At 36.6% G+C, this 27,610-nt stretch overlaps 1 protein-coding gene across 6 annotated transcripts in view; it reads left to right on the top strand.

Annotated features, from left to right (window-relative positions):
* LOC149542861 (eukaryotic initiation factor 3 gamma subunit family protein) overlaps positions 1 to 27,610 on the top strand; it is a 236,684-nt gene that overhangs the window by 40,126 nt on the left and 168,948 nt on the right. For all 6 annotated transcript variants that reach the window (XR_016355539.1, XM_089797773.1, XM_089797776.1 and 3 more), the window contains one exon: positions 11,655 to 11,779. Coding sequence is in view for 5 of the 6 variants with exons in the window: in XM_089797773.1 (XP_089653899.1) it covers positions 11,655 to 11,779 (125 nt within the window). In the remaining variant the exon portion in view is untranslated. The remainder of the gene's footprint in view (positions 1 to 11,654; positions 11,780 to 27,610) is intronic.

Here is a 27,610-nt window from a genome sequence, read left to right as displayed (position 1 = left end):
TGTTTTTGTAATGTCCCCTTTCTAGCATTCATAGCATGATGTTGTCGTTAGCCTATTTCCCCACAGTCTCGTAGGCTAACTAGGACATTAAAGGGGCTTAGAGGCCATTTGGCCTAGACAGTTTCAGTTGCAGGTCTTTCTGAGGGGTTATGAGGCAACTTTGGGGGCATACTTACTATTTATAGTAAGTCATCTTGGACATGGCCGGACATTCAGTCACAGTGGTATGTCGATGGTAATTGTTTAAAATCGACAGGAAGACTTATTTATCATTGATAAGATTTGTTATGCATTGATAAAGCCATTTTATAAAGTTAAATTTAAATATTTAACTTTATTAGTGCATAGACTATAGTTTGTGGGAAATATTTAAATTAAAAGAGTTTCCTTTATTTTTATAACACATTGGAGACATAAGGTACATAAAGGGAGTTATGTTTTATCCCACATTGAGAAAACGAAGGATTGAGCTCTTGTGAGAACACTATAAAAGAAATGGAAGAGTTTTTTTTTTGTATGCTCGGATGAAGATTAATGTTATGTTGCTGGATATCTGATTATCGGGCTTGGAGGACGGAATCCCTCTTTGCTAGCATTCTCTTCGCTGTTGGAAGACACAGTCAGGAGGATTAATGGTGTTTTCACTTCAGGAAATACACTGGGTTTCATTTGGGGCGTTCGCATAAAGAAATTTACAAGGGTTTGAGGTGCAGATCTGAAGTTAGTTATTGCTATAGTGCCGCATGAACAGTATTTTGCTACAGTCGGCATGAACAGTATTTTGCTATAGTACGGCATGAACAGTGTTGGTATCAAGTTTACTTGTTTTCCGGCTGACTAGAAGTTTGGAAGGCTGCCGACTACATCTGCAAAATACTACGGCAACTAATTCCAGGTTTCTTCTGTCAAATTTTGATACTTTGCATAATAATTGTTGAATACAAGTTTGAATAGTTGTTGCAGCCTTTAAGGCAGCTGTAAGTGCACATCTACATTTAAAAAATCACCCTTTATCAGCAAATTGAAAGAGTTTCCAGATTTTTCATATATGTTGAATGTGTGCCAAGTGTTTGTGAAAATGTTATGATGTGTATTATGCATTTTAATGTCATTTCATAGTTGTTCGTAAATCTACTCATTGGAAAGCAATTTATTGAGGAAATCAGCTTTATGAGTTTGCATACAAAGTGTTTGACAATATTCCTTAAGTTAAATTTCTACAAGTCAAAGTTCAAATCAGGGGAGGATATTACAGTGGTATCAGAGCTATAAGTCTTGCCATCCTGTGGAGGTCTTATAGGAAATTTGGAACTGGCGGATAGAGGGGAAAGTGTTTGATGAAATGTCAAAACACTAAAATCAGAGCATTTATGTTTGAGCATGCGACAGGGGCCTTATAATTTCCGCAATACCAGAGCAAGACAAAATAGGAGTTCAGACCTGCAAAGCAAACAGTCTAGTTCATCCGTACAGGGGGGTATAGAATCCAGTCATACAGACACAGCGAAGGTATTCTTTGATCAAGACAGCAATATGGGTGACCAAGATGACAGGAATACAAGATTAGGTGGAGGCGGGAATGCCGGTCCAGAGCCTGGAGAGGAAAGATTCTTACAGTTATTAGAGACCTTGGTACAGGGACAACGAGTAGCAGAACAAAGGGCATAGGAACAGAATCAGAGATTGGATCTTATGATGCAGATGATGGCTCGTCAAATGGGGTTGAATGCTAACATGGGTGGAGGAAATAATCAGAATGGAAATGATCAGGATGGGACACATAATGGAGATGAACAAGTTGGGAACAATTTCGGTCATGCAACTGAGCGAGCTAGGACAGTGAGTTCAAGGCCCATGATTCCTACATTTCCTCCTAGAGCTCCAGAGCAGCTTGTACCAGAGCCCCAGATTACTGATATACAGGACCAGTTGAGGAGAGATTGGGAAGCCGGAGGGCCAGATTTTACTGCTGCAATTACCTTTAGGGAGTATATGGATGTGCGGATGAAACGTATGCCACGTGGACATGACAGGAACCAGAGCTATGAGCTACGGAAGAAAGTAGGGAGACTTGAGTTACCATATTATGATGGCTCAGGAAAGTCTACAGCAAGAGCTTGGGTTCAAAAGCTTGACACATACTTTCAATTGAACCCTATGCCCGAGGAAGAAGCTATTAAGTACACAGCAATTCATCTGGATGGGTTAGCACACGAGTGGTGGCATCATGGTATGGTCACTATGGGACATGCACACATTACCTCATATGTGGAGTTTACAGAGAGGCTGATTGAACATTTTGATAGGAAGGATCTAGAACTCCATTTCAAGGAGTTAGCTCAGCTTAAACAGTGGGGATCATTGGAAACATACATTTCAGAGTTTCAAAAACTTGCAGTGTTAGTAACAGATGTATCTGAACGGAGGATACTAGTTCTATTTATGGATGGGTTAGCTGATCCGTTGAGAGGGTGGATTAAAGCTCTCAACCCTCCCACTTTGCAGGAAGCCATTAAGAAAGCTCGTGACATGGATTCCTCTTCATCTTCAAAAAATAAATTCCAGGCAAAGATTTTCCCTTCAAGGAAAGATAAGGACAGGAAACCTTTTCATAAAGAGGTTCAGCCAGCTAAGGAGGAAAGTAAGAGGTTGGACAATGAGACATTTAATGATCTCAGGAAGAAGAAGCTTTGTTTTCATTGCAGGGAGCCTTGGGATTTGTCACATAAGTGTCCATTGAAAGCAAAAGCTAAGCAGATGGAGTACTTTTCAGCCAAAGAGTCAGTAGATGGAGATTCAGAGTAGTCATCCGAATCAGATGGAGATGATGATAGTTCTTCACAGGAGGAAGCATGCGGTGATAGCACGATAGCTCAGTTGTCAAGTATACAGGAGGCCGTCACTTTCAGAGTTAGGGGAACCTTGGATGGACAGAGAGTTGTGGCACTCATTGATACAGGGGCGACACATAACTTCATTGATGAGAAGTTTGTGACACGCAGAGGGCTACATACAGAGGAGCATAGGGGATTTAAGGTGATGGTTGCCGATGGCTTCAAAATTGAATGTACCAAGAAAATCTCCAACTTGCAGCTTCGTTTGGGAGATTATGACACGACAGGAGATTTCTTTGTGGTCAACATTGGTGATCAGGATATGGTGCTTGGGATGAACTGGATGAAGTCTCTGGCAGAGTTTACATTTAACCTTGAGAAAATGGAAATGAGGTTTGAGGCAAATTGTAAGAAGATAGTGCTCAGAGGTTTGTCAGATGGGAGACTTCGAGTGGTGTCACTCAAGCGGATGCAGAGTTTCTTTAGACATGATCAGGTGCAGTGGGCAGCAGAGTTTAGAGTAATGCCTGAGATGACAGAGCAGCATAAACAAGAGTATCCACTTGATGTACAAAAAATAATAACCAAACATACTAAGGTGTTTGGTGAGATACCTCCAGGGAGACCCCCGGATAGGGGAATCGAGCATGTTATTGAATTAGAGGAAGGGGCTAAGCCAGTTATCATCACACCTTACCGCCATCCGAAGAGATGTAAGGATGAAATAGAAAAGGCAATTAAGGAGTTGATTGACATGGGGCACATACGGCCAAGCAAAAGTCCTTTCGCTTCTTCAGTAGTATTGGTGAAGAAGAAGGATGGTACAATGAGGATGTGCATTGATTATAGGGAGCTAAACAAGAAGACAATCAAGAACCGATACCCTATCCCGCGCATCGATGAGCTTATTGATGAATTGCATGGTGCATGCTACTTCTCCAAGATTGATTTGAGATCCGGCTACCATCAGATACGGGTTAGAGAGGTGGATGTGGAGAAGACAGCTTTTAGATGCCACTATGGACATTTTGAGTTCTTAGTCATGCCCTTTGGGTTGACAAATGCCCCTGCCACTTTCCAGTCCTGTATGAATAGAGTGTTCAGAGGTCAGTTGAGGAAGTTTGTGTTGATATTTTTTGATGATATACTGATATACAACCGTACTTGGGAGGAACATTTGAAGCATATTGATACAGTGCTCAATATTCTAGAGAGGGAGTCATTATATGCCAAGATGAGTAAATGTGAGTTTGGGATGACAGAGTTGCTCTATCTAGGGCATATTATTAGTGCAGGAAGTGTTCGGGTTGACCCAGACAAGATCAGGGCCATTCTGGATTGGCCACCACCGAGGAACACTTCACAACTCAAGGGATTTCTCGGGCTTTGTGGGTTCTACCGCAGATTTGTGAAGGGATTTTCACAGATAGCAACACCACTTACAGATTTGACACGGAAAGATAGTTTCAAGTGGTCAGAGAGGGCTCAGGATTGTTTTGACAGGTTTAAGGAGCTGATGAGTACATGTCCTGTTTTAGCCATTCCAGATTTCACTAGGCCTTTTGAGCTGCAGTGTGATGCCTCGGGAGAGGGCATAGGAGCTGTTCTCATGCAAGACAAACATCCCATCGCATATGAGAGTAGAAAATTACGAGGTGTGGAGAGAACCTACAGCATCTACGACAAAGAGATGCTAGCAATCATGCACGCGCTAGCTAAGTTCAGGCAGTACTTAGTGGGAAGCCGATTCACAGTAAAAACAGATCATAATAGCTTGAAACATTTCCTTGGACAGAAGGACCTTAATGACAGGCAACAGAAATGGATGAATAAATTACAGGCCTATGATTTCGGCATAGCCTATGTCAAAGGGAAGAAAAATATTGTTGCAGATGCTTTATCTAGAAGGCCTCATTTGCTTGCTGTTGGGATAGTCATGGATGATTGGAGAGAGATGATCTTGGCAGAATATGCTAAGGATAGTTGGGCATCTAGCATTATTGAGGGAGCTATTCAAGATAGTCGATACACTGTCGTAAATGATCTAATCATCTACAAGGAAAGGATTTATTTAGTACCTGGGTCTGCTATGAAGCAGAAGATTTTGAGGGCATTTCATGATTCACCAATGGCAGGACATCCCGGATTCTTTAAGACATATCGGCAAGTGAGAGAGCGCTTCACTTGGAAAGGACTCAAATCAGAGGTGCTTCAGTTTGTTAGGGAATGCCCTGTGTGTCAGCAGAACAAATAGGAACATTCTTTTCCGGGTGGTTTACTACAGCCCCTACCCATACCAGAGAAGAAGTGGGATAGCATTTCCATGGATTTTATCACAGGCCTCCCCAAGGCACAGGGTCGGGATTGTATTTTTGTTGTGGTAGACAGATTGACGAAATTTGCACATTTCTTTGCAATTTCATCTACATATTCAGCAACACAAATAGCAGAACTATTTTTTCGAGAGGTATTCAGACTACATGGGATACCACGGAGCATAGTCAGTGACAGAGACAACAGATTTATGAGCCACTTTCGGCAGGAGTTGTTTAGGTTATGTGGAACAGAGCTCACTCCGAGTACCAGCTACCACCCCCAAACTGATGGGCAGACAGAGATAGTGAACAAATGGGTTGAGGGGTACCTTCAAAACTACATTGCAGGAGAGCAGAAGGCTTGGGTGAAGTGGCTACATCTAGGGGAGTACTGCTATAATACCTCTTTCCATATGTCTATTCAAATGTCCCCTTTTATGGCACTGTACGGGTATGATGCTCCTAATTTTTTGGATTTGTTATTTGGGGACAGCAGGGTGCCTAAGGCCAAGGATACTTTGCAGGAGTGTCAGGACATTATGCGATCCTTGAAGGAAAATTTGCAAAAGGCACAAAATCAGCAGAAGCAATATGCTGATCAGCACAGGGTTGAGAGGTCTTTTGAGGTGGGAGATATGGTGTACCTCATGTTATAGCCGTATAGACAGTCCTCTCTCAAGAAGAGTGGAGTAGAGAAATTGAAACCACGCTACTATGGACCGTTCAAAGTAATCAGGAGAGTGGGCGAAGTAGCTTATGAGTTGGAGTTGCCTGCAGATAGTAAAGTGCATAATGTGTTCCATGTGTCATGCCTTAAGAAGGCATTGGGTCACAATGTGGTGCCTTCAGTAGTATTGCCACCTCTTGATGATGAGGAAAAACTTATCTTGGTTCCCGAGGCCATACTTGACTCCAGGGAGAGGGTGCTTCGCAGGAGGACTATCAGGGAGTATCTAGTGAAGTGGAGGAACCTACCTGTCGAGGATGCTACTTGGGAAAATGAGCAGATATTGTAGCATCCAGAGCTGAAATTGCTTGAGGACAAGCAATTTTGGGAAGGGCGGACTGTAATGTCCCCTTTCTAGCATTCATAGCATGATGTTGTCGTTAGCCTATTTCCCCATAGTCCGGTAGGCTAACTAGGACATTAAAGGGGCTTAGAGGCCATTTGGCCTAGATAGTTTCAGTTGCAGGTCTTTCTGGGGGGTTCTGAGGCAACTTTGGGCATACTTACTATTTATAGTAAGTCATCTTGGACATGGCCGAACATTCAGTCACAGTGGTATGTCGATGGTAATTGTTTAAAATCGACAGGAAGACTTATTTATCATTGATAAGATTTGTTATGCATTGATAAAGCCATTTTATAAAGTTAAATTTATAAATATTTAACCTTATTAATGCATAGACTATAGTTTGTGGGAAATATTTAAATTAAAAGAGTTCCCTTTATTTTTATAACACATTGGAGACATAAGGTACATAAAGGGAGTTATGTTTTATCCCACATTGAGAAAACGAAGGATTGAGCTCTTGTGAGAACACTATAAAAGAAATGGAAGAGTTTTTTTTTTTGTATGCTCGGATGAAGATTAATGTTATGTTGCTGGATATCTGATTATCGGGCTTGGAGGACGGAATCCCTCTTTGCTAGCATTCTCTTCGCTGTTGGAAGACACAGTTAGGAGGATCAATGGTGTTTTCACTTCAGGAAACACACTGGGTTTCATTTGGGGCGTTCGCATAAAGAAATTTACAAGGGTTTGAGGTGCAGATCTGAAGTTAGTTATTGCTATAGTGCCGCATGAACAGTATTTTGCTACAGTCGGCATGAACAGTATTTTGCTACAGTACGGCGTGAACAGTGTTGGTATCAAGTTTACTTGTTTTTCCGGCTGATTAGAAGTTTGGAAGGCTACCGACTACATCTGCAAAATACTACGGCAACTAATTCCAGGTTTCTTCTGTCAAATTTTGATACTTTGCATAATAATTGTTGAATACAAGTCTGAATAGTTGTTGCAGCCTTTAAGGCAGCTGTAAGTGCACATCTACATTTAAAAAATCACCCTTTATCAGCAGATTGAAAGAGTTTCCAGATTTTTCATATATTGTTGAATGTGTGCCAAGTTTTTGTGAAAATGTTATGATGTGTATTATGCATTTTAATGTCACTTCATAGTTGTTCGTAAATCTACTCATTGGAAAGCAATTTATTGAGGAAATCAGCTTTATGAGTTTGCATACAAAGTGTTTGACAATATTCCTTAAGTTAAATTTCTACAAGTCAAAGTTCAAATCAGGGGAGGATATTACAGTTTTCATGCTTAAAGTGAATATGTTGAGTCTTCACACAGCCATTGTATCCAATGCATTCCGTTGCAATGGTTCAAAACTTCAAACCCAAATTAACATTAAAAAAAATTAATGGATAAATAAAGAACTGCAGGTATGTGTCCCAAATCAACTAGCACTTCTTTTGTTTTCTCCCTCAACTTCATGGCACTATTGGGTTTTTTGTCATAACTGGTCAAATATATAAAATGACATTTAATGTTTAGATTAATTCTTTCATTTATTTTAATTGTTTACTATCGCTCTTTATGTTATATTTATGGTGAATATTTACCTTTAAATTTTTGATATGCAAGACCAACATTATAATGACGCAATGACACCATCATACATTTATCCTTTATGACTTCTATAGTCAATGTAAGAAAAACCAAAATATATTGGTTAAACTATGAAAGACACTTCAAAAGGTGTAATTATAATGGCAGCAAGGAATGGAGTGTAATGTCATGAGTGTGATAGCAAAAACCATAAAAGGTTTGACATACAGAAATGATGAACATGGTAAACAGTAAAATGAATGGCTGATATAGAATTGTTAAAGATTGAAAATGAGTCTAAAATTGATAACCAGTATGATATGTTATATTGTGAGAACATAATGATATTAGGGGGACAAACTCTTAATATTTGTAATTTCCTAATTTTATTTAATACTTTAGAAAAGCTTTTTTCAGATAATGAACCATTGCAGAGTTCCTAATTGCTTAATTGTTAAGCAGGGTAGTTTTCAAAAGGGTACAATGACTACCCTCTGTGTATTTTACCATCCCTTCTCCATATATTCAAGGGGAGGATTCATCACACTTTAAAGAAACAATAGGAATTTGGAAAATTTGTACCAAGAAGGAAAATGCCTTTGAAAATGAGGACAACTATATTCTCATATTTAGTGTATTATTAGTAGACAATTTGTTAGCATTCTTAAACTAAAATATTGGGTCCTCCAATGGAACCTCTCAGGTCTTAGTTCAGTCCGAAATAAGTTTGGGTCTGGGTCTATGCTCAGTTCCCTGTGGGTTCGGATAGGGTCTGGCCTACAGACTGTGCGTTCTGACCTGCTGAATGCAGGAGGAATTTGGAGGTGTGCTGTCAGAACCCATACAGTTTTTGCACCTTTTAAACTTTTCTGACTTTTAACAAGAGACGCAATGCGTCATAGTTCCTGCCCAATGCAAAATGGTTGTAGAGGTATAGATGAGTGAGAACAAGGTTAAATAGTTCTAAATTAACATTGCGAATGAATTAATTTTTGCCTAGAAATGCACTTGTGATCTGATAGGATGGCCCATATGTTGATGAATAAATATGATATAATAAATAAGAAATAGAATATAACTATTTAATTTTAATACATAGTTTATAAAAACTTAATAATAATTTACATATCTTTTAGAATTGAATTATTTCTTTTTTGTGGTTATTTCCTTCAGTATGTTTTTTATGTAAAATATAATTATTAATTTAATACCAAAATATATATTTAAGTTTTAAATATATTTAAACTAAATTGTTTAAATATAAAATATTAATAATAATAAATGATATAATTTACAAATTGTAACACTTATCAATTATACATATTACAAACACTATTATAAAATATAATTAAAAAATAATATTGTTTAATTTATTTGTACAAAAGTAAAATAACACTAATAATTTAATAACTTTTATTAAAAAGTCAAAGTTTTAAAAAAATTAGAAATTCAAATAGAAAGATATAAAATATTGAAATTATATTTTTATTGGGAATTAATATTGATTAGACATGTGTGGGGTGGAAGATAAAATGATTGAAAAAAAAATCTTATCAACTTGTCACTAATGTGGAAAGGATAAAGTTGTAATTAATGCATTCATTAATGCAAGATGAAATTATTAGAAAATATTTGTATTTTTGTTGAGGAAAATTAATTTTCTTCCCCACCAAAAATAGTATGGACCAATAGAATAATTGAAAAATGTGATTTATAAAATAATGAAAAATTAAAAAAATATATAAACATTTGAAATTTTATATAATGTTTTAAATTCTTTGATTTGATTGGTCAGTGTTAATGTCATATTAGCACTGACATGAATGCATAAGTATTCCTGCAGGAACTAAAAAGTTTTCTTGATTTAAATAGGTCAAATCAATGCCCCAACACTAATTTTGACCAAAAAAGAAAATGAAAAGGTGAAATCTATTTCATTTTGCCCAAAAGAGTGAAAAACTTGATATTTGAGTTTTTATCAGTGATGGCTGATTGTTCACAGTTGACATTATTAATTTTGAACTAAAACATTAATATGGTGGTTTGCTTTAGTATTTTTCTATGTTATTTGAACTAAAGCTTTAGTAAATATTATGATATTTGAGTTTTGACTATTAATATGAAGGTGAATTTTGCTATGCAGTTTGATTATTAGCATGATGGCATATTATGAACTTAATTACTGCTGCATATATGTATACAGTTTATTTTCATTTTTACATGTTCTTGTATGAACAAACTCAACTGCCAAAATTTTTCTTGACTGAACCTGTGAACCCAAAACTCAAACACGATCCGGACCAGAATTGACAACTTTGTTCTTAAATGTTAAAATTTTCTATTTGAGGGCTGCTTATCAGAAATTGTTTACTATTTAAATTTTGTTTTGTTTAATTTTTATCATCAATTATTTTTATAGCTTAAATACATTGATTGTCCAACATATACTCATTGCACGATTGAAGATTTATCTATAATTGAATGAAAAAAATGTACACTGACATATACTATATTATTATATATGTATCAAATAATTTTAATGAATTAATTATTTACTGTAGTAAATAAAATATTAATGAAGTTTTCACTTGTTAAATAACATAATAGATAATGCTTGTAAAGTATTATTAGTATTCATACTTTGAATGCTTCTTAACAAATAGTTAATGTGATAACCCCTTGTTGCTAATTAGTTATGACATTTTCTCTCTTGCATGATACCCTCCCTTTAATCGCAGAATTTGTAGCTCACAAAACACAGAAGTACAAATAATGAATGACCATCATAATCATAACTAACCAAAACAAAAAATAATACTTTCATGATCGCAAAACAAATTCTGAACGAGCATCGAATCATGATTTCAGACGATGATATCATTTATAAACCATTCACTATAATCATATTGTTAAGAAATCAAGTGACAATAACTATTAAATATTGACCAAGTACTACAATAATAAACTGGAACTTATATATATTTGTGTTATTGCTAGTTTTAATTGTGATGAAGTTGTCTTTTTTCTATTTTGTCATTTACGAGAAGGTCAAAGTCTAATTTACTCCATCTTTCGTAGCATTTTCTATATGCTTGTTGTGCTAACCTTTATGAACAAATTGCTTTTCCAGAACATGTTTTGCTACACATTTGGCTCTTAACATGACTGCTTTGTGCTTATGGACATCATGTCAGTCTCCTATTTTTCATCACCGAAACTTTCATGTGAATGGTCATTGTTTCAGAAATGCATTCTCTCACTAAAAACAAATGACAAGTTTGAAATCAGTGGTGCCAATTCTGATGCGAATTATATATACATATGCTTATGAGTCTAAAACATCGGTTTAGACTGCCTTTAAGTCTGTCACTCAAACTGATATAGCTGTTAGCAATGATACAGTTGCTGTGCCTGTGATTAGAAACAAAACAATTTCACATGGAATCCTTTCCAATCTTGTTAATCTGTACATACAGAGCTTATTTCAGTGAAAAAATGGATGGTGGTTAATTTTCTTGGTCCTCGTTAATTTGCAAACTATTTCAACAAAAGTGCTTCTGTCAAATTTATTATTTTGATTGCATGGGATTTTTAATGTAAGGACCAGGAATGAGCATGGTTTAGTCAGGACCATGAGGATCATTAGTTTCATGAAGGATTGTCTCATATGTATAGTCTTAAGTTGTTAGGGTTATTTATTATCCTGTATAATTTTTTCTATGCTGATATGTATTTTGTGCTTGGCTAATTGTCAGACCATGTTCATTGTCTTATATTGTTAGATGGTAATTGTTTGTACAGGTATATTTTATTGTACTAATACTGTTAAAAGCTATTTTCTTTTGTGCTCTTACCATTATTAAGAAATCTTCTACTGATTATGTGCACAGATTTTTGAGGATTGATACCCTCTCTCTTCTTCTTTGTTTGGCCAATGTTGGTGCAAATTCAGATGTTCTTGTTTTCGATATGATTGGTGGCCTAGTTACTGGAGCTGTGGCAGAACGCTTAGGAGGTTTGCCTCTAAATTTAGTTTAATTTTAATAATGGTATTTTATTGTAAAATTGACAAGAAAACTGTAAATTTTTATTTTGAAGTAAAATTGAAAACGTAGGAGTTTTGGTTGCTCCTCCATTATGTTAAAGTTGCATTTGATACAAGGAACATAGACTAAGAAGTGCAAATGTGCAAGTATGTATAGACGTTGATGGCAAGAATAAATTATGGATATCCTTTAAACATCAGGGTAGTAAGAGTTAAGATGCAGATTGACATGCTTTGAAGTTGTTGTACTCAAACTAAACAATGTATTTAAAGAAAATTAATAATAATATTTTGCATGTGTGAGTTTGTCACTAACATAGATAATATTATTAAAGGTTAAGGGTTTACATATGGGAAAGGTAGGTATGGAAAGTGTGGCAGTCTAAGGCATTATGGGGAGATCAGAAATAGGGTTTACATATGGGAAAGGTAGGTATGGAAAGGGTGGCAGTCTAATACATTAAATTTAATTGTTTTTGTTTCAAGATTGAGCAGTCTCTCACCTATTTGCCCCTGAAATGCTGTTGGTATTTCTGCCAATTTCTGGGAATTAATCAACAGTTTTGATGAACCGGGCAATACCAAATCTTGTAAGACAAACATTTGGATTGGTCTAACCAATCACTGGGTTGTTTTTTAGTTCACAAGGTTTGTGGATCTCAATGTGTTCCACTTCAAAAGTATGAGACCCATTTAGCTTTGGTGTGCATCGTCTTGCTACAATAAAGATTATATGGGAAGTTGTTAATTTGAAAATTGTAAACAAAAGAGAAAGTGAGGTGAATGTTGAATATTTCAAATCCCCATCTCTCTTAGAATCTCATTCATGCAATATGACAAAATGTCTCATGCCATGTTTCTTCAAAGGGCCGCAATCTTGAGTTTTGGATAAACTAGAGGAATGCAAATCAAATAGTTGGACAAGTTCATAGAGTTTGTGCTAAAGAGATTCTTGTCTTAATCTTTATTTAACTCCCAATTGCTTTTAATTCAATTTTTGATATTTTATTTGTTGGGTGGATATTTTGCAATCGACAGTTTATGCAAATTGAGTTGCAAAATAGGTAGACTAGTCGCAATGTGTGAGTTCTTTCCTATCTTTAAGGGAAGGTTCTCCCTTCTCACCCTTCCTTGGATCAATGTTAGAAGATGTTACTAATATTCTCTCCTCTTTCTTTCAAGAAAGAATCCACTTACCCATAGGGCGGGTAATGGGCAAGTTGAATCTCTTACACTACACTTCTATCTAAAAGATGGAAACAATGATACTAATACCAAACACCCACTCACAGGATGATTGAGAGTGTACCAACTTAGATCTACGTCTAGTTTTATCTATTTTATAAGATAAATTTCTACCATTAGGGCGCACAGACTTCCAAGAATAGAGAATTTCTAACCATTTGCATGAATTTGAGAGAGTAATATAAGCTATAGTCATAGCTTCTAGTCTGTATATTACATAGTTGCTCCCAGTCATAGTTTCAACTCTAATTATTTCTTATATTCACTATGCTCTATTTAACATACGTAATAACATGAACGAAAGATAAGAGGAACAAATCACAGTCATAGCTTCCAATCTGTTCTATCGCAACTGTTTCCAGTCACAACTTAGAACCCAAATGCTTCTTTCTATTCACTTTTCTTTCAAATTTGTACTACACAATCACAATTATGCTTGCACAAGTTTGGCAAAGCTCTTTTGCATATGATAAAAGGTTATTTTTACAATGGGGGGAGGCGGTGGGGGCTCACTCCTTTATATAGGAAAAAGTATATAGGAAAAAGAAGTGAGAGAAGAGTGGAGAAAAAAGTGGGAGGAACTCAACCACCTCGACTAAGTCAAAAAAGAAAAGAAGATTTCTTGAATTACATGCACTGAAGGTGTGTAATTGAATAATACATGCAATTGGATTACATGTAATCTATCTTTTGTAAACTACAAAGCTGAAAATGCTAAAAAAACTAAAGGAAAAGATGGAGAAAGTTGAATCAAGCCTAAAGATTGTCATCAAATGCCTTATATTTGGCAATACAATCATGAAGGATTGGAAGATTCAAAATCTTCATCTTCTGTGAAATGACATTGACCCTAACTGGATTTGCATGACCTGTTTTTACAACCTGGCAATTTTCTGCAAGACTTTCCCACAAGTGTTTGGCTGCAAATTTATATGTTGAGAACTTGTTCATGGTAGGTGCTCCAAAATCCTTTGAATCATGTTGTCTTGCATTTTGTCACTACAAATTGTTGGTAACAGCACAAAACTTTTTAAAGTTAGTTTCGCATTTCTCTAAACTTGAATCTGATATTCAATTGCTTAATGTTGAAGGCCTTTGTCAAGTCTTTTATATATCAAATCATTTTATTGAAGGCCTTCGTCAAGTCTTTTTCATTTTGCTTTCTATCGAGCCTTTGCTTGATTTTTGAAGCCTTCATCATCCGTTCGTTTGTTTTTGAGTTTGAGTTTGTTTTTAGTCCTTTGGTTTTGCTCATGTCATGCCTTTCATTTTTCCCTTTGATTCGGTCTAACCTAGAGGTTCATCGGAGTTGTCAGTCAAAAGATATGTCCATTTTAGTGCTTCAAAAGTGGACCTTTTGGGTGCAACAACACGAATTAAAAATATGATGTTATATTTTCAATTTGATTTTCACTTTTTGATAAATATAACTTATATTCACTTTTTATTATGTTTTTAAGTTACTTTAACTTTAAATTTTTAACTTAAAGTGACTATACTGCACTTTATGTTATAATATTAAGTTGAGTTACTTTTTAATTTTTCCCCTAGAGTAACTATATAACTATATAGTTTCAGATTAATTTTTGGTTTTAAAAATCAAATGTTTATTTAAATGTTACTTTTAAATGATGTTTATATGTTATATTACAAAATATGATAAATAAATATTGTTTATGACCCATTTTGTAACATTTTTATAATTTTAAGTGAATTAAATGACTTAAAAGTCTTCATAAGTGGACATTTTATATGCAATAACATGTAAAATCCATCAAAAGTGGACATTTTACATGTCACTACATATAAAGTTTATTTTAGCGAACCTTTTAGATGTCATTACATCAAAAGGTTATCATAAGTGGACATTTTTGATTCAGTTTTTACACTTTTACATCTTAAAAGTGAGATGCATTTTAAAACATGCTTCCTCCCCGAAAAGGTCCATTTTTGCTTATGAGCATATTTTAAAACATGTAATGGCACCTAAAAAGTGTGATTTTGATGAGATGCACAGTTTAAAATATTTAAGTGACCCAAAAAGGTCTATTTTTTATCAAAAAACATGTTTTAATATATGCATTGACCCTCCAAAAGTCCGTTTTTGAAGAACATGCTTTTGCCCTCCAAATACCCGATTTTGATCATAACTTGAGATTTACTTGACGGTTTTGAATGAGACTTTCTCCAATAGGGTCGTTTTTGCTTGGCCATGGATTATCCAACATTGAAAATGGATTTATCTTGCTAAAAAACAATTTTTCAAACTCCTTCCAAGCGCATGTTTTTGGAAAAATCTTCAAATAAATCCATTTTGAGTGATTTAAATCATGTTTTTGCAAGAAAAAGAGGGGTTTTGGCATCTTCAATCATTTGCAATAGATATTGGCTCACATTTTTGCACTTAGAAGCCAAAAACATTTCCATTTCATGCCTTCTATGAATCACGTTTTTGCTAAAAATGCCTAGAAAATTGGGGTTTTTACCCACTTTTTTGCATTTTGGAGTCATGTTTTTCCATTTTGATCCATGTATATGCATTTGGGGAAGTCATTTTTGCATTCACAAGTCAAAAATGACTCAAAAGATGCATTTTTTGGCCACGTTTTTGCAAAAATGGCCCGGATTTTTGCAAAAAAAATCATGTTTTTGTTAAAAAAAATTAAAAAAATGCATTCCCAGCCCATACCTTTGATCAAGAGGGATTGATTTTGAGTTATAAATACATGATATTGTCTTTGCAGACCATGTATTTGGCACTTTTATGTCAAATTCGACACTTTATTGCTCATTAAGTTTTGTTAAATGCAAGTACGGAAAAAGTCAAGAAGTTGTTTAAAAAACTAGATTTGAGGAAGAATTGGTCAAGTCTATAAAACTTGCTATTTTGGCTCTTTAACCTCCAAGTAAGTGGACATTTTCAAACTTGCTCATCAAGTCGTGCTTATCTTGCTATTTAAATGCACATTATTGTTTGATGATTGCCACTTGTTGAAATCAATGCCATGGAAAGTGCATTTTCTCTTTAAAATGAAGAAATTGTTCATTTTTTTGTTTTTGGTTTTTTCTTAATTTCCAAATTCGAATTTGTGTGTTGAAGTGCATTGCATCTTGACATGTTTGAGTTTAAGACCAAAGGCATGTGTTTGTTTTTCGTTGTTTGCTTGCTTGCTTTTTCATTTTTCTTCTTTTGGAAGAAATCGCAAGTTCTTTCCTAAGAACTTGAGCACGTTTCACTTCACTCCACATTCCATTTCCATCTTTCCTTGTCACAACACTTCACATCTCATTCGACAAATGCGATTACATGTTTTCCATCTCATTCACCATCCGCACATGCATGTAATCCCATTTTCCATTTCACCTCTCCATATGCATTCACGCCTCCATGAGCAAATACATGTTTTTCCACATCCCATGTCATTACATGCTTTGCATCTCTTCCATTCACACTTACATGTAGAAGCTCGTCCACCATTCGCTTTCGCTTTCCATCTCATCCTTCATTCCTTGTTGCATGTTGCATTTACATGTAATCCATTTTCCGTGCAATGACATCTTAAAAGCCCAAGTCACATTTTGGGGATCAGCAATCTCCATTTGCACACATTCCCATGCGCCAAGCACTTTAAAAAAGAAGAAGAGGTAAAGGTGTTGATGGAAAGTTGTTCCAAGTTTACATCTAGACACCATTGAGAAGGTTTTCAAAGTGTCAAACACTCTAGTTTGTGCTGATCTACAAAAGAGAATTCACGACAACTTGAGCGAAAAAAGCTGGATCACATCAAGCTTCCACATGACAACGGACAATTCATCATAGTCAGAAGCTATCAAAAGATGCAACACCATGGTTATTGAGGTGAATGCAACGGTACAAAGTACAAGAACTTCCGATATAGTGATTATCGGAGATTGCATCGCCAAGTACAAGGCCCTTCAGAACAATCCCTAGGATTGTTTTAATTCTCTTCCGTCTTTCTTCTTCTTTCATGTTTGTAATTGAAGAGGATGTATTACATAAAGATGTGTAATTACATGTAATGCGAGTTGCATGTGCAGTTGCATGTAACCCTATAATTTCTCTTTTAGTTACACTAGGTCAAAGTTGGTTGAGTTGCTCCCATTTTTTCCTTCACCTTTTTCTCAACTTTTGTCCCTATATAAATGAGTGCCCCCTCATTGTAAAAATCATCTTTTGTTGTATGCAAAAAAGCTTTGCCACATTTGTGCAAGCATAATTTTGATTGTGTAGTACAAAGTTGGTAGAAAAGTGAATAAAAGAAGCAATTGGATTCAAAGCTTTGACTGGAAGCAATTGTGATAGAGCAAATTAGAAGTTTTGATTGTAATTTGTGCCTATTTTCTTGATTCATGTTATTATTGTTTGTTCAATAAAAGAGCATAGTGATTTAAGAGGCAATCGAAGCCGAAGCTTTGACTGGGAGCGATTGTGAAAATATATAGCTAGAAACTTTGTCTGTAGCTTATACTTCTTTCTTAATTTGCAAAATAGTTAAATTATTCTTACTTTTAGGAGTCTTTGTGCACTAATTGTAAAACTTTTTCATATAGAAGTATGACCGGACTTAGAGCCAAACCAATACATTTTCAGCTAGCCTTTGAGTTAGTGAAGGTTTATTGGTATCACTGTTTCCAGCTCTTGATAGAAGTGTAGTTAGAGATTCACCTTGCCCATTACTCGCTCTATGAGTGAGTGGATTCTTTCTTGAAAGATAAGAAAAAAAGATATTGGTAACACCCATTTTATAAAATCTCTCGACTTCTTGCTTACCTTGAGTTGATCCAAGGAATGGTGAGAAGGCGGAGCCTTCTCTTTAAGGTAGGAGAGACTCTGTCTCACACGCTATGGCTGGTCATCCTATTTTGCGACTGGATTTTTACTCAAAACTGTCGGTTGCAAAATATCCACCCAACAAATCAAATTCAACATTAACTCTGTCAGTGAATTCTGAAGTCATGTCTTCTTCGGTGAACAAGTTGTCATCTTCTGTGAGTACTTTGCACCCCATGAGTCTCGGATTACCCATGATCTCACTCTCTATAGAGTAGCAACTTTCGAGGGCTTCTTGTGTTTTTGTCGAAAGTTAGTTCATTGCCTGGGCTATGTGACCCATGAGTCCTTGATACTCAGAAAATGTCCATGGATGGAACGATGTTGTATGTGATCAAGACATCCAAATCAGCTTTTGCCATTTGATCCTATGTGCCCAAGTCTTCTTTCAGGACATTGGCCTCTTGATTGAAAGAGGCAATCATATCATGAAGCCTTTCTTCATCACATCTCATACGTTCAAGGACTTCGAGCACACCTTTAATTGTTTGGACTCCCTATGTGATAATCTCCTTGAACCAAGTGTTAGCCGCATCAGCCTTCTGATTCACTAGAGTTGTTTGTGATGTGATGGGTACGGGTTGCGAAGATTGTTGGCAAATGATCTCGTGAAGATGAACATTCTTCAACTTCAACTGAGTTTTCTTCACCTAGAGCTTGTCATTCTTCTTTGACAAGGTGGAGACTGCATCTTGAGCATCTTGTTGACACCCCAACCGTGATTGTTTCCCAAGTTCAGTTTTGGTGAACTTGTGATTAGAGAAATTAAACTCTTCGGCTGGTTTATCCACTAGAGCTTCTGCAATCTCAACACATTTGGTTTTCTCAGAATCAACAAGAATTCTTGAGACAACCTTTGCCTTTGGAAGCTTAGACTTGTTTATCTTTGCAGGGAGAGGGAAACTCAATCTTTCTCCTTTTCATGGTAATGTTTCCTAACCATGTAGGCAAGATGAAACCTTCATCCATTAAGAATGAATAGTGGCTATTACAGGATTGATCCTGGTTGTATTTTTGTTGTCGTAGTGCACGCCTTTGTATGTCAAGCTGGAACCATGGGTGTTCTTTGGGATGACTCTATCATGAACATCTCAAACTTTGTAGTTGAGGCATTAAGTTGGGTAATTTGTCCCTCAATGAGAGTTGGAAAATCGCAAGGTCACTGGGAGACGAGGAGACTTGGAGGTCTCTGGTAATGGTACTGGTACAGTAATTTTTCAAAAATGTAAGATGGTGATACTTGGAGACGACAATTTTTTTTTTAGTTTAAAGAGTTTAATTCTAAATACAAATTTTGAAAATAGTAATACTGTAAAACTAAAAGACTAAAATGAGGGCTAAAATATATAAAATTATTTAATATTATGTTTTACATTTATACTTTCTCAGGTGACTTAGGGGAGACTTCACTTTTGGGATTAAGAGACTGGGAGACTTCAGGAGACTTCGTCATGAAGTCTCCAACTTTTTTTGAGGTCTCTAGAGACGCAAAAAGTCTTCGAGACGTGAATTTTAGGGGGGAGATGGGTCTCCCCATAACCATGGAAAATCGTCAAACACATTTCACAGATTCTCACATTGTTCTGTTGTGAGGATATAAGCAGTCGCAAAAGAGATAGGTAGTGTTGACATATTCATCCTTGAAATGGGGAATTGTAGGCGTGAATATGGTGGAAGACGAGTCCACATCATGGTCTATGGCAGGCAAGAATGGTTCCTCCTGGGCAGGTGACCCTTGGTTGCTAGGCGGCTGTGGAGAAGATATGATCATTATTTCACCCTCTTCTTCCTTCTCTTTTGTTTCATGCACTTGGAGAGGTGCTTGAGATGAATGTGAGGGTGGAATCACAACTTTTCTACCTTTGAGCTTCAATTTGAAAGTTTTACTTGGCTTAGAAGTGGATGATCTGTCCTTTTTCACCTCCACTTGACACTTCCTTCCAATAGGTCCGAAATTAATGCAATCTACTCCAACCTTCAACCGACTCTCTTTGGATGTTTGCTTTTCAGCCATTTGTTGGTATTCAACAGAATATACTGGAATCTATTAGAGATGGAAGTTGCCTCTTGTTGCCATTGGATGAGAATGAGAAAAAGCTTTTCCAGTTGGCTGTTGTGAAATTTTGGATCCAAGATTATGGCATCATCCTCAACAACTTTTGGAACATGGACCATGTTGAGGTCAATGATTTGTTGCAAGGTTATCCTGTTTTTTAGCAACATTCATGTCACTGTGTAAATCATAGTTACACCGCCTTGGGAGATGGGGGGACAAGTTTTCGAGATGGGGGGATAGAGGGGCCTTGGTTTGGGGACCACAGGGGGAGGACAGCGGGGGACGGGGGGTGGCGGAGGGAGCAGGGGTATATATACTATACATATGGTACTTAAAATACTAGTTATGCAAAATATGTACTACAATTATATAATATAAGATACAAAGATGTAAAAAACTTAAACATTGAACATTGCATTGAAGTTTTCAACTAGAACATCATGATTTATGATCAAATGACAAACAAAAATGAACATTGAACATTGAACATCAGAAAATAATAAATATTAGTCTATATATCAGTCTTAAGATCAATAGTATGAGTACCTAGATTCTACTATCTAATAGTAATCAATGATCATATGAGTCATGACATAAAGATGATTGCAATAAGTATCATGTGTCATGAATCATGATATCAAAATAAGTATATAATGCAAATAAAAACTACAAGTCTCCAAGAGTCCAAATCAAAATGCCAAATCAATGATCAATGATCATCCCTTGGAGGTTGGAAGTTGAAACTCATCGCCACTGGAACTATTAGTCTCTCCAAGATCAAGAGCCAAAAAGGGAACACCAACTAGCCTTGTGGCTGGATTTAAAGCATCCTCCTCATCAATCTGTGATGGCTCCTCAGGCTCTACATCCCATCGTGATGCTAGGCTTTCCTTGTACACACTTGTCTTGTGGTCATCAATACGCAACACATTGTGTACAGCCACTAGCTTCTCTACTTCTCTGCTCTCTGGTCCTCTTAAGAGAGTGGATGAAGCTATATGTAGACCAATTCCTCTCAGAAGTTGAGGAACTAGAAACCTGAGATGAAAAATAATTGGCCAATGTAAAACTTGGGAATTAGAAGTTGAACAATAATCATTGAACAATGAACAATGAAAAGTTAAAAGTTGAGGAACTAAGTACCTGGGACAACAAACAAATAGCTAGTGTGGTGGTTGTAGATTTCGCTCCATAAGCTGACCACCACAAAATGGGATCCTCTTGTGCCATAGTCTTGATATTCGCCTTTGCCACTTGATTGTAACCCCTAAGAGTAGCAAATTTGGTCCACTCAATGCGAACCTTAGCTGCTGTCTCAAGGTCATACATCCTATCTATGCACTTGAAGAATCCTTCCTTCACCTGAAAAAATTTTAAAAGTACAAATTATTAGCAAATAGAAGAATTAAGATGCTAGTAATGTAAATGATTTTAATTTATAAAATCATGAGAATCTAAGTCTTAACTTTAAGACAGTCTTAAAGTGTTATATAATATAAATCACCTCATCATCGTGAAGTGGTGTAATTCTACCAGGCCTAGTCATGTACCACCTTAGATCAATGCATATGCAACCTTGTGTAACAGTGTGTTAAGTTTGTCCCATCTATGCTGAATAATAGGACGAATGTGATCATTGTAGAAGGCTAATGTGGGGTCCTTCTCTTGCACAACTGCCCTCATCTACCCAAGCATAGAATCAATGCACTCATATACCTCTCCAAGTGTAGGCGCGTCCCCATCTCCATACTCGACCACCTCGAAGACTGGCCTAATAATAGAGACAATGTATTTTGCATCGCTCCAAAATATATCACTCTTGACTATATCCTTCACCCTCATCCCCTGCTCTGACCTGGAACCATCCCACCCATTCCATTCATTCGTCGTAACCATTAGTTGCAGTGGCTCCTGCAACTCAAGAATTCTCTCCAAGAGAATGAAATAGGATGCATATAGTGTCTCAACTAGCTTCACGAACTGCTTCTTGGCGAAGCTCCTAAATAGTGCATGTGAGGTGTAGTGGTTGTAAATATACATTTGCACATCTCTACCATCACTTACCACTCCCTTTATCTAGCTAATCTTCCCCATGTCCTTTAGAGCATTGTTCATATCATGCACACAACAAGGAGTCCACCAAATATGCCGACATGTGGCCTCAATAAGCTTCCCTGCAACTCTGTCCACATGAGCTGCATCTGTCACTACTTGGACCACATTTTGTGGCCCAATCTCTTCAATGGCTTCTCGAAGAATCTGAAACTAAAATCAGCATCTTTTTGATGCCTTGAACAATCAATCGCCCTAAGAAAGAATGAGCCCTTTGCACATGTGACTATGACATTGATGAGTGGACAATGTTTAATGTCTATCCACCCATCCATGATAATGCTGCGCCCCGATTCCTCCCAAACAACCCTCATGGTCTCCATGGACTCACTAATCTTGGCATACTCATCATCCAAGATTTTAGTTCTCAATTTGTGCTCACTCGGTGGCACACATGATGTTAATCCCGCCTTCGCTACTTTCTGAAATGCCTCCTTAAAATAAGGAGACCGAGCAATGTGAAGTGGAACACCATTGGCAAATAACATTCTCCCAGTGCATGCATCTAACTTCTCAGTCATCTGGGCTGCAAACAATTCTGCTATAGGGTTGTTGCCACTAGATTGTGCCTTGTGTTTCCCCTTGCTCGTCTTGGCTGCTACTGCACCTATAGAGCTATAGGTAAAGCAAGGTGCGGAGTCTGCTCCTAGCAATGTACTAGATGAAGCTCTATGCTGCGGTCTAGAAGAAGACACGCGTTGGTGTTGTTGCCCCTGTATTTGTTGCTCATGCACTTCCTGTATAGTTTGAATCTGTTGCCTAACAGCCAAGGTGGTAGGCACTGGAAGGCCCAAGTCCTCTGGAACTCCCCAAATCTTGTTGAATTCAATTTTAATCTTCAAGTTTTTGGATTCAGTCAAAAACTTACATGGTAAGACACCTTTACTTGTCCAAAAGAGGAAGTGTACATTCACTCTAGTGATGCTACCATACCATTCTTCACCACAAATATTGCATCTCCACTTTCTTGTGCCACTTGTTCCTGATCCGCTCGTTATTCTAGTGGCAAATTGTTTTAAAGGAGATTTTGGATCAAACTTACCCCTAGCCCACTTTGCCAAAGATGGGAAGGGGCAATTAATAGATGGAGTACCAGATAGTATAAAATCAGTACCCATGGAAGTGGAACTAGTTTGGGCCCCTTGCTGATTTGGCCCAACCCCAATGTCACTCTCATGCTCACCCCTCTCAACGGTGTCATCATCATCCTCAGCCCCAACCTCAGGCTCAGGTTCATATTCCGATTCACTACCACTATCTAAATGAAATTCCATCTCATCATCGCTATGAGTATCAATGTAGAGCTCATTTTGACATTGCATTTCACAAAATGAAAAAACAAAAATTAATAAAGCTAAAAAAAAAAACTTTAGAACTAAAACATCAAGAATCTTAATCTATTATTTAAATTTATAAATGATAATCATAACTATAACAAAATGAAACAAGTTACAACCAAAGAACAAAAAATCGGAATCAGCAAGGCTTATTGTTTATTAATATTTAAAATTTTTTTTTTGTTATTTCTTACATACTGAAATCAACTTAGAATAGCCCAAATCCTACGAAACCATTGGAAGTAAATTTTTTTTTTTCCGTTTTCTTTTCAATACAGTTGAAAGATAATAGAAGTCGTTTAAACAAACGAAAATAGACAGTTGAAAGTGTTGAAAGATAATAAATTCATTCAAACAAACTAAATTTTTACATTTAACATTCATAAACATGCATTTGAAAATCAGAAAAATAAGTTACAAACCTTACCTTTTACTTGAAAAACTCCTTCAACAAGATTCGGTAAACTCGGAACCACCCTCCTCTTCTTCTTCTTGCTCCTAGGCTCTCCTTTTTCACTTGCAAACACTTTCTTCACTTTTGCACAAACCCTTATCTCAGCCCTCACTCTTCTTTTTCTTGCGGTTGCAAACAATGAGAAATGCAAATGTGAACTAAAATGAAGAATAGAAGGGTTTTGAACAAAGGAGGAGGAATGAATGGGCCCCACAAATAGAAGCATTAAAACATTTAAAAAATGAGTTAAACTTTTTAATTTTTGAAGTGCCTCTTTTGCTTGCCGTGGGAGATGTCCAGGCGTCCCCTCGCACCCCCATACTCGAAGACATCTTACCGTCTTGGTGACGTCTCGCCGTCTTCGGTGGCGGCGGCGTTCTAAGTGGCGCCGCCTGAAACGCCGAGACATCATCCCCCCGTCTTGGGGACGTCCCTGTCTCTGAGACGACCTAGTTTGGGGGGGGGGCGTGTCCCCGTGTTACACTGGCATAAATCAACCCAAACATCCTCCATGTGATGAACATGGGCGAATGCTTTCCTCTATAATCAAAGTCAGATCTAGCCTTGAATTTCTTTAGTGTGATGAGTTGAAGTTCGGATTCCATGGCTTTCGCCTTATACACTAAAGTAAGTGCATATTCCCCAATTTGGACAGGTTTAGTAGTGGCAGCGCAAATGTCCGAATTTTGGCCTGTGTTGGTTGGTTTGATATGACTGTACTTCCATAAGCTGCTTCGCCATTTCCATGAGAATTATCCTATTAGTAGGATATCTTGACAAAGTGTATAGTTCTTAAAAATAACCAACTCTCAGGTAAGTGAAAGTTAGAAATTGTAGAAAAATACACATGTATTGATTTACTTTCTCCCATGCCTCATCTGATACTCTTTTTGTCACCAACTCCTTGTTGAAAAGGCACTTGAAATGTTCGAAAAACAGATCTTGCACCCTTTTGTAGTGATGCTCGCTTTGTGTTAGAGTGAGCTGATCGTAGTAGTTCTAGATGGGAAGTAGAGACTGATCTCCCTTGGTAGAGAGTCTGAAGAACCTCCCCATAGTTGTAGCGATATAGACTAATTATGAATTTATATGGAATGAGGATGATGTTTTCACATGAATTAACTGCTCACACAATGTTGTGCTTATGATTTCTCCCCAATAGATAGATTCTTTGTGTTCGAGAATTTGATAGATGAATTTGAACATCCAGATCTCAAAGTGATTGGATACTTTGAGACCACAAATCTTGCTTAGAAGAGTTATCAAATCATTAACCTCTTGAGAGAAGTTAGATTTGTGTATTGTCCTTGGCCATCTGGAGAAGTTTGATCTTTTATTGACCAACTAGTTGTCGTTTGTACACCTTTGATTATTTGTCTTGTTCTGATTTGTAGCTGCAAGGATATTTCCTTGGATAGATGTACACATTCTAGAGTTGCAAGAACTTTGAAGATTTGTTCAATCACATCCGGATCCAAACTGAAAAGTACCTTCTCGATCACGTTCTTAACTGTCGTTGACTTAACATCAGATTTGTGCATTCCCAAACAAACTTGGGTTCGAGGGCTGCCATAGAAAAAATGCATACTAGATGAATGTGACTTCTCCTGATACGCTGATATCATGACTAGAAGATGTTTGAACCCTCTGCAAGAAATTGGCCATGTCAACATGACCATTCTCTGTATCCAAGATCTGATCAAAAGTAGATGAAACTTGTGATGGAGTTGTGTGAGCTAGCTCCTTATCATACTGATATTTCATTTTCCCTTTGGCCTTTGGAGGTATGGACATATCTTGTGCTGCAACATGGAAATTCCAAAGATTGAATACATCATCAAATGGGATTGGTTTCGTGAAGGACTTTGGATTTGAGTTGCAATGTCAAATCTAGGAAGGATAGGTGTTTGAAGTATGAATTAGATACTTATTGAACTCATTTGAAAGCAAGAAATGAATGAGAGAGCTTATACATTTTGTACAAGTGGCCAAAATCGGGTTTAGGATGATGGATTACATATAGGCAAAGTGGGGCTTTTGTTTTGGATGTCCACCAATGCAAGTTGGATGCATATGGATGTGCGTTGGCTCCCAAAACCACAAATTGGAAATCCAAGAGCTTGCCAGTTCTCCAATAGGATTCCACAACTAGTTCTGGCTAACGAATGAGAATGACTTCAATTCCTCTGCACTTTAGGCTTCGCTACCTAGGCGGGTAAACCTTCACTCCAAACCTGATCACTTGATCCGAAGCTTTTCTATAGTGAATTTAAGCTTTGCGAGTTCTCCGGTTGGCAAAATCCTCGAACTCAATCAAAATAAAGTGGAATGCTGAATGTTTGAATTGAATGAATGTTTTTGTAAAGTTTTTGCTAAATCCTTATCTCTTAATCAGGCTTTTAATCTAGTCTTATATGCTGAGAATGATCTTCTAAGTAGTATGAATATTGATGGAATTAGTGCTTATTATAATGCAGATACAATACTAAATATTTAACCTTTTATTGTGATAGATAATCTCAGATATAAATTGCAGGATATAAAATGCTTATAGGAGCAGATTGCTATAACTGTGTGTCCTATAATCTGCATTTACAACCTACTTATATATCCTTTCTAAAAGGTATGTCCCTCAAGGGACATAACCCCTCCTAACTTGGCACCTATAGGATATATATATATATCATTAAATGCCAACATTAGAGATATATTACTATTAAGAGGAAGTACAATCTATACTGTCAGACTTGTAGGTTTATCTTGGTTAATATTCTTAACAATTTTGTATGATATTTGTCAATAATGGATTTGATGCTTGTAAGAAGGAAGATATAGATTTTGTGACTTCAAATATAACTCTAGTAATAATACTTCAATGATTCAAAGGACTAGTGCCTTTGCTTATCTGGGCTACAAAGTCAACTACAATGAAGATTATCATATGCAACCTTATAAAGTTCTATGCATTTAACTAGAAACAATTTAATAATCCAGACACAACGAATCAAGTATACATACGCAATTTTAAACTAGTCCAGATTTCACTTTAACTCCTAAGGTAGGGAGACAAACTAGACATATGTGGAAACAATTTAATATTTCACTATATCTAGGATGATTAATTTTAAAATGCCATAAATGACCCAATCCACCTATCTGATATTTAAATTGCTTATGGAATTTAAAGATGATTATAAAGGACGAATCAACTGCAGTTTCAATCAACATGCCTTAAATATGAACAAAAGGTTTTTTTATTTATCATTACAATATTATATTTGAATTTGTATTACAAAGCCATATCTTTGCTCCTCATTTCTCCTTACAAACATTCTTCTTTTCTATTATAAGTTGCTGCTCTCTGATGTTTAATGATCTTTTGCATTCGAACTCTCTAACATTCTTCCATGCATGCTGTGAGTCCACAATTGGTGTTGTGTGTAACTAGGCTCCATTTGTGGTGTCCAAGGAATAAATCACTGCCTCTTGCTGCTTCATACTGAAGTAGATATATCAATGTCATATATTACCATTTTCGGCATTTAATCAATATATTCCTTGTTCTTCAATAACAATATTTCCATTATAACCAATTCCATAAGCATTAGATTTTTAACTTATTGATACTCAATTTTTTTAAAGGGATCCGGATTAATTACATCACGGGGTACCAAAGCTTCATATTGGATAAAGATTTGATGAGAATGCCTATTGGATGAAATCTAGGAATGGTGTATTTGTTCCT

The sequence above is a fragment of the Cupressus sempervirens genome, chromosome 8 (assembly GCF_028749045.1).
Source record: "Cupressus sempervirens isolate cs-2001-9-10 chromosome 8, ASM2874904v1, whole genome shotgun sequence".
Taxonomy (NCBI): Eukaryota; Viridiplantae; Streptophyta; class Pinopsida; order Cupressales; family Cupressaceae; genus Cupressus; species Cupressus sempervirens.
This window is presented reverse-complemented; position numbering and strand designations above follow the sequence as displayed.